Source organism: Rosa rugosa, chromosome 1 (genome assembly GCF_958449725.1).
Source record: "Rosa rugosa chromosome 1, drRosRugo1.1, whole genome shotgun sequence".
Lineage (NCBI taxonomy): Eukaryota > Viridiplantae > Streptophyta > Magnoliopsida > Rosales > Rosaceae > Rosa > Rosa rugosa.
In genome coordinates, this window is record NC_084820.1 from 19,372,978 (window position 1) to 19,383,802 (window position 10,825).

Genomic DNA, 10,825 nt, shown 5'->3' on the forward strand with positions numbered 1-10,825 from the left:
CGCCGGACGCCGGCTTCTGCCCAAGGTTTCGACGCTTCCAGCTTGGAACGCAAAACCATTCGGGACTCCTCCCATTGCACAAACTCTGCCTCGGAGATCAACGAAACAGAACTGGTTGGGTAGCCCACACTCTTCCCCATGCCGGGTAAAGAAATAGCACCGATTAGAGAAGCTATTGGCGATAGAGATCGCCATTGGAGCCCTTGCCAGCGGCGGCTAGGGTTGAGAGAAAACATGGGTTTAGCTCTCTAGAAAGTTGGGGCATACTGAATCTAATATATTCCATTCCCATATAGAACATTGTGCGAGGCTTTCTTCATGGCCAGGCCAGATGCGACCGAAACCGTGTATAATATTATTAGTCCAGGCCCACAGTCTGAGGTCCAAACCCAACCCAATCTATCAGGCAAAGAAAAGAAATGATAAATGCAGAATGATATATAAGGGCAATCAACGACAGTGATAAAACATAATCATCAGATTCAACAGCTTCAATAACTAGTAGGCTATTACTTATGGACTTCACAAACATTAATAATTTTAACCAGTCTTAATAGGTTTCATAACAAACAGACTCAAAACAGACTGATGACAATGAAAACATCAAAGACAAGATGATACTGCCATCCAGCCCCGGACATCCATCCTGCCAGTGTTCTTCCTCCAAGTTACAACTTTTGTGGCTGGCTCACCACTCCCAAAACTCTGATCGATCTTCACTTTGAATAAGGCAACTCGAAGCAGTCATTTTTGGGGACTTGGCTAGGTCCGGTTCTTGGATTTCTCCATGGACCTAGGAGCTAATGGGAAAAAAAGAAGACAGGCATTAGGAAGATGAGAGTAAATTTCATCATTGAAATCGAAAGGTGAAAACTACCATGTTTATGCATACAACAGATTACTAACCGCATACAACAGATTACTAACCATAATTGACACATTATGTAAAAATATAAGCTAGCACAATTGATACTCTACAGAAATATAAATCAACAGGCAAGTAAATTCTTAAGAAAATACGAGGCTAAATGTAGTTGACAGTTTAAGCATTAAGCTGAAAGACAACTTCAATTGTCAATATATTCTAGTGTTAGCACATATTAACATACACCACATCTTTTGTGGCGTAAAATCCAACCTCAGATTAATTCTAGAACATAAAAAATTAGGAAATACAACTTTACTTGTTGTGGACTATTTTGGCTAGAAATCTGGGGTGTCTAGTCTAACAGAGATTTTCCTTAAAGCAAATTATCATTTTTGGCTATTAAGTATTCAAAGCGATTAAGATGGATCCCCTCCCTATTGGATTTCAATCTTGAAGTGGCACACTGCCATCACAGTTGATTAAGTAAAATCCACATTAAGAAAACTGTATAACATACTAAAGACATGATCATAGACTGGCCCTTAAACAAGCCAGTAACATTAAAAGGAATTTGGTCAGAACTATATATGTATCTCATTACCTATCTATACCGTCAACATGAACACTTAAATTCTCATGAATGAAATTTGATAGTTTCACCGTAAGTCATATAATCATTTTAAGTCCAAAGCGCAAGTAATAGTTGGAGTAATCATTAAACTAGAAGCACAAACCTAAGCCAATGGCATCAGAGCCCTTCATTATCTTCAACCTCTTGCATGAATCAATAAACATCCTGTAAATAAAGCCAAACTGGAGTTAAGATTGCAGATGCATTACATAAATCAAGAAAGAAAAATCAATGAGATGATTACCACGGCCTATGGGGATTAGAAGATACATGATAGTAAAAGCAAAAATGCTTTACAATTTGTTCATCTTTTTCCCCCTTCTATCGACTACTCATCATTTCCTGTTAATAATTACTATTGCAAATTGGGATCTTCCTGATCTTAGATATTCCCTGGTAAGGCTTTATTGAGTTCATATTTCATCAAAAAAGAAAACTACTTAAAAGTGTTTCTTTCCTACAATTGCATTCTCAAACTTTTACGCGTAAGTCTATCAACTGAAAATTGTGTTTACTTTGAGACTTCAGTGCATAGTGAAGACTGGAAATTTGAAGCAGGTTTGTGCAAAGCTCACATGAATCCAGTTCTTGAAATGATTCAAAATGCACAATATATAAACTGAGAATAAGTAATGAATTTACAATTACCTGAACAATGCTTCAATATATCATAACATCCTGTTTCTCTAGATATTATCACATGCATCTACAACAATCATGTACAATATAGTTCCAATGATAAAACTATATCCCATCTCATATGTCTGAATTTTAGTACCCTCCTTGAACTGAGAACCATATATGTAAACTGCACCCTAGCACATATTTTTACAGCTCTTTATCAGATGAAGGTGCTATGATATAATATATAACATACCCAACTTTGAATACAAATCTAAACTTTTTGCAAATAATGCATCGATGCTTCTACACTAAAATCAGGTTAACAAAATGTGTGAGGGAAAGAAATATGCGAAATATGGAAAGACAAAACATTTGAATCAGAACTTACTCCCATGGGACATCTCCGACAAGCATCCAATCACCATCCTTGTCCTCATATGTAAGCACATATTCTGATCCATGAAGAAGGTCTCTCAGCTTACTCTCACTCAATCTTTCCCTCCCTGGAGCTCCATGGGATCCATATTGCCCTGAAATCACAATAAAATGGCAGAAATTGGCTCCATGGCAAAAATATGATGTTTTTCTATATTGGAATTTTAGACATCTCAGATGCAAACATCCAGCAATTTAAGCAAAGATGAAATAAAGGCAGAATATAAATTCGAGCAATTTTTACCGATGGTAAAACAGCTGAACATCTTTTCCAGAGCAGAAGACAACTCTTGATATGTTGAGTAGGTTCTCAGATCTACCTTCCTCAGGTAGGGAGCACCATCCATGCTGACCTTGACAAAAAGAGCACCTCGACCAGGTTTTCCATCAACTTCATCATTGTTCTTTGAAGCGGTGGTTAATTTCTTCCTAAAAGATCTTATTGGAGGCCACCCTACAACTTGTGCCCTGTCAAGAATAAAAAGCAGACAGAACAAGTTATAAATGAACCGCAATGTTCAATGAAGGTTCACAGTCTGCCATGAGAAATTTTAACTTACTTAGCAGCTGGGGCACTGCTGTTGTTAGAAGCACCCACATGGTTCTGGCCAGCTCCATTTGTAGCATTTGACTGATCTTTTGAAGATTTGGTCATAATATCTTTCATCTTGGTTGGCTGAGTCCCAGAAGTCCTGGATGAGAGCATCACATTGATTGAACTCACAGGAAACTTACCTTGTCCGACAGATTCTGGTGATTCAGAATCAGAACCAGCTGCAGGAAACATCCAATTTCCTTCATTATATACAGAACTTTTCACCTCTGAGAATCCGTCCATGGTATCAGAAAAGCCTCTTTTGTTGCCTGAAACAACATTTTTCTGGGATGAGGAACATATTCCATCTTTTGAAGGAAGCAAAGGAAACAGTGGCTTCTCATCAAGCAAGCAAAGCTCTGATTGTCGTTCTGGTGATTGGGATCCAGGAAGACCCAGCCTCAACTCTGTAGCCTTAAAATTGAACTTGCTCTTATTCTCCTCTGACAAGCTTGAGACTGTGGAGCTGTCAACTGAAGAACAATCTGACAACCCAAGGTAGTTACGCTCTTTCAGTCCTGAGCTGTTCTGAGGGGTCATGTCCATAGAGGGAGAACAAGCTACCATCGATCCATTGCTCTTCCCTTCCCCCTCACCACCCAGCAGTGGTGGAGACATCAGACTACAAAATTATCAACTGCAAAGCTCAATGAAAACAAAGATAAGCAAATTAGCAGATGATGAAAATTAATATTCAAACCAAAACATGTTAACAGCACAAAATGGGGAAGCTACATGAAAATTAAATCCACAGAGCAATATAACCAGACTTTAAGGAATTCTGATAGATTGGACATCATGTATTTTTCTCATCAAGATTGGCCCACCAAAATAATTGAGGGCATGAATAAAGGTTTTTTGAGCAGACAAAGCTTCTGCTAAAACAAACAGAAACTTGCAGAAAAACAATTCAATTTTTAACACATAAAAAAGCTCTAGCCACTAGATCTATGAAGAAAAAAAGTTGGGCCAGTGGGAACTGGTACTGCAAGTATAATGAATAATACAGACTACATATAATTGTAAGGAATCTGACCACAAACCGCCATAGTCCAATTATCAGGTTCACAATGTTTTCAAGAATCAAGACCGAAACCAATAGAGTATTGCCGTTTAGAGCCCCTAAAGAATCATACGAAACATACTGTAGACTATGTCATCAACAAGTCTAAGACAGTCTTAAATCTAAAGAGAACCAATAGGAAATATAAGCAAAACTTATACCAAAAATGGAATAGTGAAATCACCACCAATGAAAAGTTGTAACAAACCCAACAAAAATAACTAAATAATCCCAAGAACGTCACCCTCTGAACCTTGAATGAAAAATTAGCCTCGAAAACTACCTATAATGAACTTCCACCCCAAAGCCAAGAAACCCCGGACAAAATGCACAAAACAAATTAATAAGAACAAAAAAAAAAAAAAAAAATACCGCGTCTTTCTAATTTCCTTACAACCCCAATGAAAATACTCAAAAAGGTCAACTTGGGTTTTAGCAATATTTGTTGGCATGAACAAAGCTTCACCTTTTTCTTCAAAACCTTCAGTTTTATTTCCCCAAGTTTAATTAGTAAAAAAAACAAAATACGACAACCTTTCTCAAGCATACCGTAACTCAAAAGATCCGCTAAAAATCTCAAAAGGCAGAAAATGCTTGACACATTGACTTCAAACCAAGAACCCAAAACGCAAAACTAAAGCAAAAAAAAAACAGTTGAACAAAACCAAACCCAGAAAGGGGTATAGCTACAGAGAAACCACAGAAGACTAATTCCCAGAACAAAAACCCAAAACTTACACAGCATTAAGATCCCAAAATTCTCACAAAGCTGAGAACTTGACACACTTAAAACTAATCCAGAATGTAAAAAAAAAAACGAAAGCTTTTCGAGAAGAAAAAGAAGAGGGAATATTCCCAAACACGTACCTGAAGAACCCGTTTGGATCAGACAAAGAGGAACAAGACCCAGAAACGCCTTTCGGAATTCGTCAAAGAAAATTTTTTAGCGAAACAAAAGTGAATGAAAGCAGAGCAAAGCTGAGAAGAGGAGAGAGAGAGAGAGGGCTGAAGGCTCTTCCATTAACCAGAAAGCAACAAAAGCTTTTTTTAGGAGCTCGAAGCCTGAGAGATAAATTTAATTTTTTTTTAAAGGACATCAGGGGGCAAAATGGGGAATTAATTGTTTTTATTGGGTTTAATAAAAAGTTTGTCTGTGATATACGGACCGGCTGGTTTTGCACGGCGCCGATCTGGGACAGCAGGAGGAGCAGGAGTGAGGTTTACGGCTGAGATTCACTGGGGGTTGGTGAATCTGAGCCGTCGATTCTTGGGTCAGGTGAGAAATATTTATTTTCCGGATTTTAGTGTAGGAAAATCGGGGAGTGGAGGCAATAAAAAAATATGGTTTGGTCGAGAACGGTTGGTCAGTTTACATTGCAGCTACGGCTTTAACGCCCCCCCCCCCCCCCACCCCGTTAGGTATTATTATTATTTTTATTTAATTTTAATTATTTTAAAAATAATTATTAAATGACGGTTCAATGTAACGACGATAATTGTGTTTAGTTGAATAACGTATTTTTTATAAGAGCGAATTTTACGTGAATCATAGTCGATCTTTGCAAAACCGTAGCGTTTGAGGTGCGACTTGAGACCGTTTTTCCTAATACATTTGTTTATCAAACTTGTTTGGCTTTGGTAAGTAAACCAAATATGTGCATGAAAAAGTTCACTCAAATTTAAATTTTTTTACAGGAATATAAGTTAAAATTAAAAATATCAATCTATCTTACTTCGACAATATATAGAATTGAGATTTCTTGAGATGTAACAAAATTAGTTTTAGTTTATAATTGAAAGCGTGAAAAAATCTTTAACAAAAGATATCAGATAGGATCTTAATATGAAGACTTCTTTAGCTGAGCATTCAAAATTATAAGAGCATAAACGTTCCGAAGGGACCAAAGATGAGATAGGACCCCAAAATATGGAACCTCTCCATCTCAAAAATAAATACGGGCGTCCATCTAGTAGCCATGTATTTAAAGTTAAAAAACCAATATATCTTTTTCTTGGTTGGCCATAATTTGGTCCCTTTCTTCCATAATTGAACAAATTATAATTTTTCTCTTGATCAAGAAAAAAAAAAATGTTATTCAACCACCCCCTATCTCAGACCAAAAAAAAAAAACCACCCCCTATCATGATCCAGAAGTCATCTCAGGAATAGAATAAAGCAGAGTAAGCATACTGTTTCTAGTTTTGGAATAGAATAAAAAGAAATTCAAAGCATAAATTTCACAACTGAATACAGAATTGAATTCAAAAACAAATTAAGCAAACAAGCTGTGACACATGGATGTTGCTCAAAAGAGTAGACCACAATGCGATTTGATACTTGAAAGCGATTTGATACTTGAAAGCTAACTCATTTAATTAGTATAGTTGCAATTGTTTTTTCCCCGGCGGCTTTGTGTAAGACTAGCTAATAGCTCTGACTTTCGGGAGAATTATGGGGAGTTAAGAGTCATGAAACTTGTTTTTTTAATTAACAATATTAGGCTTTGAGTTGAGACAGATCTTTTAGGTTTGTTCTATTTTAGAGTTGGTATAAGTTTCTCGAATGTGTTTTTTTATTTTTTTATTGTTTTCAAGACCTCTCTTTATACCGCTTCATCTAAAATCTTGACAAGAACAAACTAGTACTCACGTTGTTTTTGAATTATTTGGTAGCTCTTTCAGTGAGTAGTGATTAGGAAGTGTCAGCTCTCCTGTTTTCTCCCTAATGGATGTCAATGATTCCATCAATCTATACTTTTGAACTATCAACATATCTATCCGTAAGGATATTCTAAATCCTTCTAGCACAATAATTGTAATTATACGGAAATATCAATGTCTTCCTCAAATAATGTGTTTTAATAAATGTATTTTGAAATGAAGTTTCCAAATATAATCCATCAAGATCACGATAAAAAGAAACCACTCTTAATATAGCAAACTTCACCTCACACTTACAAAAACAAAATCTATACTTTTGAACTATCAACATATCTATCCGTAAGGATATTTTAAATCCTTCCAGCACAATAATTGTAATTATACGGAAATATCAATGTCTTCCTCAAATAATTTGTTTTAACAAATGTATTTTGAAGTGAAGTTTCCAAATATAATCAATCAAGATCACGATAAAAACAAAGAGTGATGATTTAAAACTTATAATTGATTAGGTAGAAACTCAAAACTCATAATCCAGCTACTTGCCTAATACCGTAAAATGAAGGTGGAACTTTTCTTCTTCTTGTTTTTTGACAAAATTTAGTATCAACGATCATTAATAATAAAGTTATTTAAAAAAATAAATCTATTAGTGGGGTTAGTAAATGGAATTTTCGATCAATTTTGGGCCAAAAATTGTATTTACTGTCTGCCCCAGCATAACTGCTCGGGATTACCAACAAGTACGAAGGGCAGAAGCGGAAAGCGGAGGAAAGAAAATGGAGTGGGTGAGAGCGACGTAAGGGGCATTTAATGGAGAAAGAGAGATTAGATTACTGGATTAAACAAAACAATATTTTGAAGAGAGAGAGAGAGAGAGAGAGAGTGGGGGACAAAGAAAAACAGGGGAAAGGCGCGTGATTAGGGGACAAGAAAGCGGCACTTGACGTCTGTTTGCCGGGTTCTGACCTAGACATCTAACCTCCGTTACCTTTTTCCATCATTACCCCTCCCCATTTTTTATTTTATTTTATTTTGTTATTATTATTCAAACCCCTCCCCAGAATCATTAACCTTGCCAGACCCGGTCTCGCACGCTTCGAGCATGCATGCTCCGCTCCATCATCACCCTCACGTCACCCCTAACGTCACGCCCTAGCCGGCCTACCTGTGCTGCTTCTTGGGGTCATTGGGTGTATTTATGGTTAAACAAGCATCATCATATATGCATGGGTGCTTCTCTGCTTCACGTACTGTGTATATTGGATTAGATGGGTGTCTGTCTTTTTGTGCCTGAGCTACGACTATTAGTGTACTACTGCTGCTCGGGCTATGCAGGTAGGTCTGATCGAGCTTCTGCTATGGTTGGGTGGTTGGTTGCGGGTTCATTAAGCTAGGGCAGGGAAAAGGGTACGTATGTTGATGGCTGCTGGAGAAGTCTCAGACAACGCGTGATTCCGACGTGACATGCCGGACTCGAAGAGACGTATGGAGTACTGGAGGTATCAAATCAAATCAAGCATGAGAGAGGAAGGTGTGTGGTAATAATGAAGGAGAAGGTTGGGTTGCTATTTTTGAACTTGACGGAATGATTTTGGTATGGGGACATATGGGTTTCCTATTTTGCATGATCAAGGAGGAAAGGGGGTCGTGAAGAATGAAAAGAGATTCGGATTGATCGAGCCATCTGTCAAGACCTTTCACGCTGGTGTGGGATGCAAATAGCATGACTCGAGCTCGCGTCAATATGAACGTGGTAGAACGACCGAGGGTCGCAAGTATTGCATTTAGAAATACGATTCAGTTCGGGTTAAGCTTTGGATAGAGCTTTCTTGCTCATCTAGACCATGTAAATTGAGTTGCTAACTCGAACTAGATACAGTATATGTATTAGGTAGTGTGCATATGATGTATATATTGTCCAATTTGAATAGGGGAAAAATGCACAGACAGTGTCTGGACACTTTGAGGACTGTCAAAGTGATACCTGAACTTTAAAATGTATCAATGTAATACTTGGACTTATATTTTCTTATCAACGTAGTACCTACGTCAACTTTCCGTCACAGAGCCGTCAAGTTGACCACGTGTGAGTCACGTGAGGCTGAAAATGAGGGCAAAATGACTGATGTGCCCCTCAAAAAAAAAAATTATCTGATTTATGATTTAATATGAATAAAATAGTTAATTTAAATGGTTTTATAAATAAGAGAGAGAAATAAATGAAGAATTAAAAAAAAAAAAATTCTTCTCCTCCCTCATTCATCATCAGTTACCCAGAAGGCCATAATCGATCAGCCTCCGACTTCACTCTCAATTCTCTGGCCTGCAATTGCTATTCCTCTGATTGAGAGCTTGCATTCAAATTGACCACACTGCCTTGTAAATCCGTGGCTATCTTTTCCATTATCTTTTGTGAAGATCAAAACCCAATACAACATTTAGTGAGGATTGAAGAAAATGAGGAGAATTAGAGCCTAAATCAGCTCCATTAAAGACTAATCAGTTTCTGAAAACCCTAATAGAGAGGAGAGGAGATTAAACGAGGACTTTGAAAGCTTGTTTCCTTGAAATTGAATTGGGGAGATTGCTTTCGAAGCGAATAGATTATTCAATTATCAGCAACACTTCTCAACAAGAGCATAGAAATCCAACAAGACCCCGAAAACTAACAAATTGATTCTCAGAGACGAAACCAAAAACAATCCTATAGCATACAGAAGAAAGCTGACAGATTCGGCTCACCATTAGAGCCGGGTCGCTTGTCGTGCTTGATCCGCTCCAGCTGGACCTGTGTGTCCATGAACATCCTCATTCTCTGAACCTCCAAGTCCTTAGCAAACTGCATTCTCTGCTTTTCCAACTCCACCATCTGCCTCAACTTCTCAGCCTCCACTCTCTGATACACCTCCCCAAACCTCTCTATTGCCCTCGCCAATCTCTTCAACCCTTCTCCTCTGCCGCCTCCAATCTCGCCGTCGCTGTCTCTCTCCCTCTCCCTCTCCACCTCCGCCTCCTCATCCTCTTCGTCATCGTCGTCGTTCTCCTCCGCCTCCGCGCGCAGCAGCGAACGCCAAGTAATTCATCCTGAAGAACCCCTTGTTCATCGCCGCTGCGGACGCCGACCTCTTCTGCGGCAGAGCCACGGCCGTCACGACCAGCCTCGCCGGCGACGGCTTCCGGTACTCCAGCGGTAGCGGAACAGCGACCGGAGGCTAGGGCTTCTTGACGTTAGATCCAATGAGAGCGTCGAGGCGATCAAAAAAAGGCCAGGAAGAGGTTGCTTTCGAAGCCCAGGTGCAGCAACGATCTTTATTTGATGCTTCAAGGCAGGTTAATCTCCTATAATCCGATGAAGTTGGGATCTTGATCTGCCGGATTAGTGCACCACATCCTCCCTCCCCTCCTCGAAGACTACACACTCCCGCCGGATTCAATCAAAGATGCCTTCCTCAAAGCCGCCACTACCGTGAAGTCACGCGCCACCTTGATCTTTACCTCCGATGAACGACGAGGAAGACTTCATGAGGTCGTGCAAAAAGAAGTAGAAGACAGCTTCTAATCTCATCTAAACTCCGGAAGACACCACCTGATTCACAGAGGTCGGGATTTGGATATGGAGTTTCGAGTTAATAGAACAAAGCAAAAAATTTCATTCAACTTTTATTTTTAATATAATAATTTATTTAGTTTTTAATTTCAATTTTGATAATCCATTTAGAATGATGGGGTGAAAAGTCTTTTTTGCCCTCATTTTTGGCCTTACGTGACTCACACGTGGTCAAAATTGACAGTTCTATGACGGAAAGTTGACGTAGGTACTACGTTGATAAGAAAATATAAGTCCAGGTATCACATTGATATGTTTTAAAGTTCAGGTATCACTTTGACAATCCTCAAAGTGTCTAGACACTGTCTGTGCATTTTTCCCATTTGAATAGTGTGTGT

The 10,825-nt window shown here is 38.5% G+C and overlaps 1 protein-coding gene and 1 pseudogene across 2 annotated transcripts; both read right to left on the minus strand.

Moving 5' to 3' along the window:
* Nucleotides 1–420: 420 nt before the first annotated feature.
* LOC133722727 (auxin-responsive protein IAA9) lies at nt 421–5,282 on the minus strand. 2 transcript variants are annotated; one of them, XM_062149600.1, is made up of 6 exons: nt 5,084–5,282; nt 3,119–3,790; nt 2,803–3,026; nt 2,512–2,653; nt 1,603–1,664; nt 421–800 (listed from the first exon to the last, which is right to left on the minus strand). In XM_062149600.1, exons 2-6 carry the CDS (start codon nt 3,769–3,771, stop codon nt 763–765), a joined length of 1,119 nt encoding a protein of 372 aa, XP_062005584.1. In that variant the 5' UTR covers nt 3,772–3,790; nt 5,084–5,282; the 3' UTR covers nt 421–762. The 2 variants fall into 2 exon arrangements, with proteins under 2 accessions (XP_062005584.1, XP_062005589.1); XM_062149605.1 differs by lacking the exon at nt 5,084–5,282 and adding an exon at nt 4,190–4,339.
* A 3,993-nt stretch (nt 5,283–9,275) lies between these two features.
* On the minus strand, nt 9,276–10,314 carry LOC133721138 (trihelix transcription factor ENAP1-like; annotated as a pseudogene).
* Between the last annotated feature and the right edge of the window lie 511 nt (nt 10,315–10,825).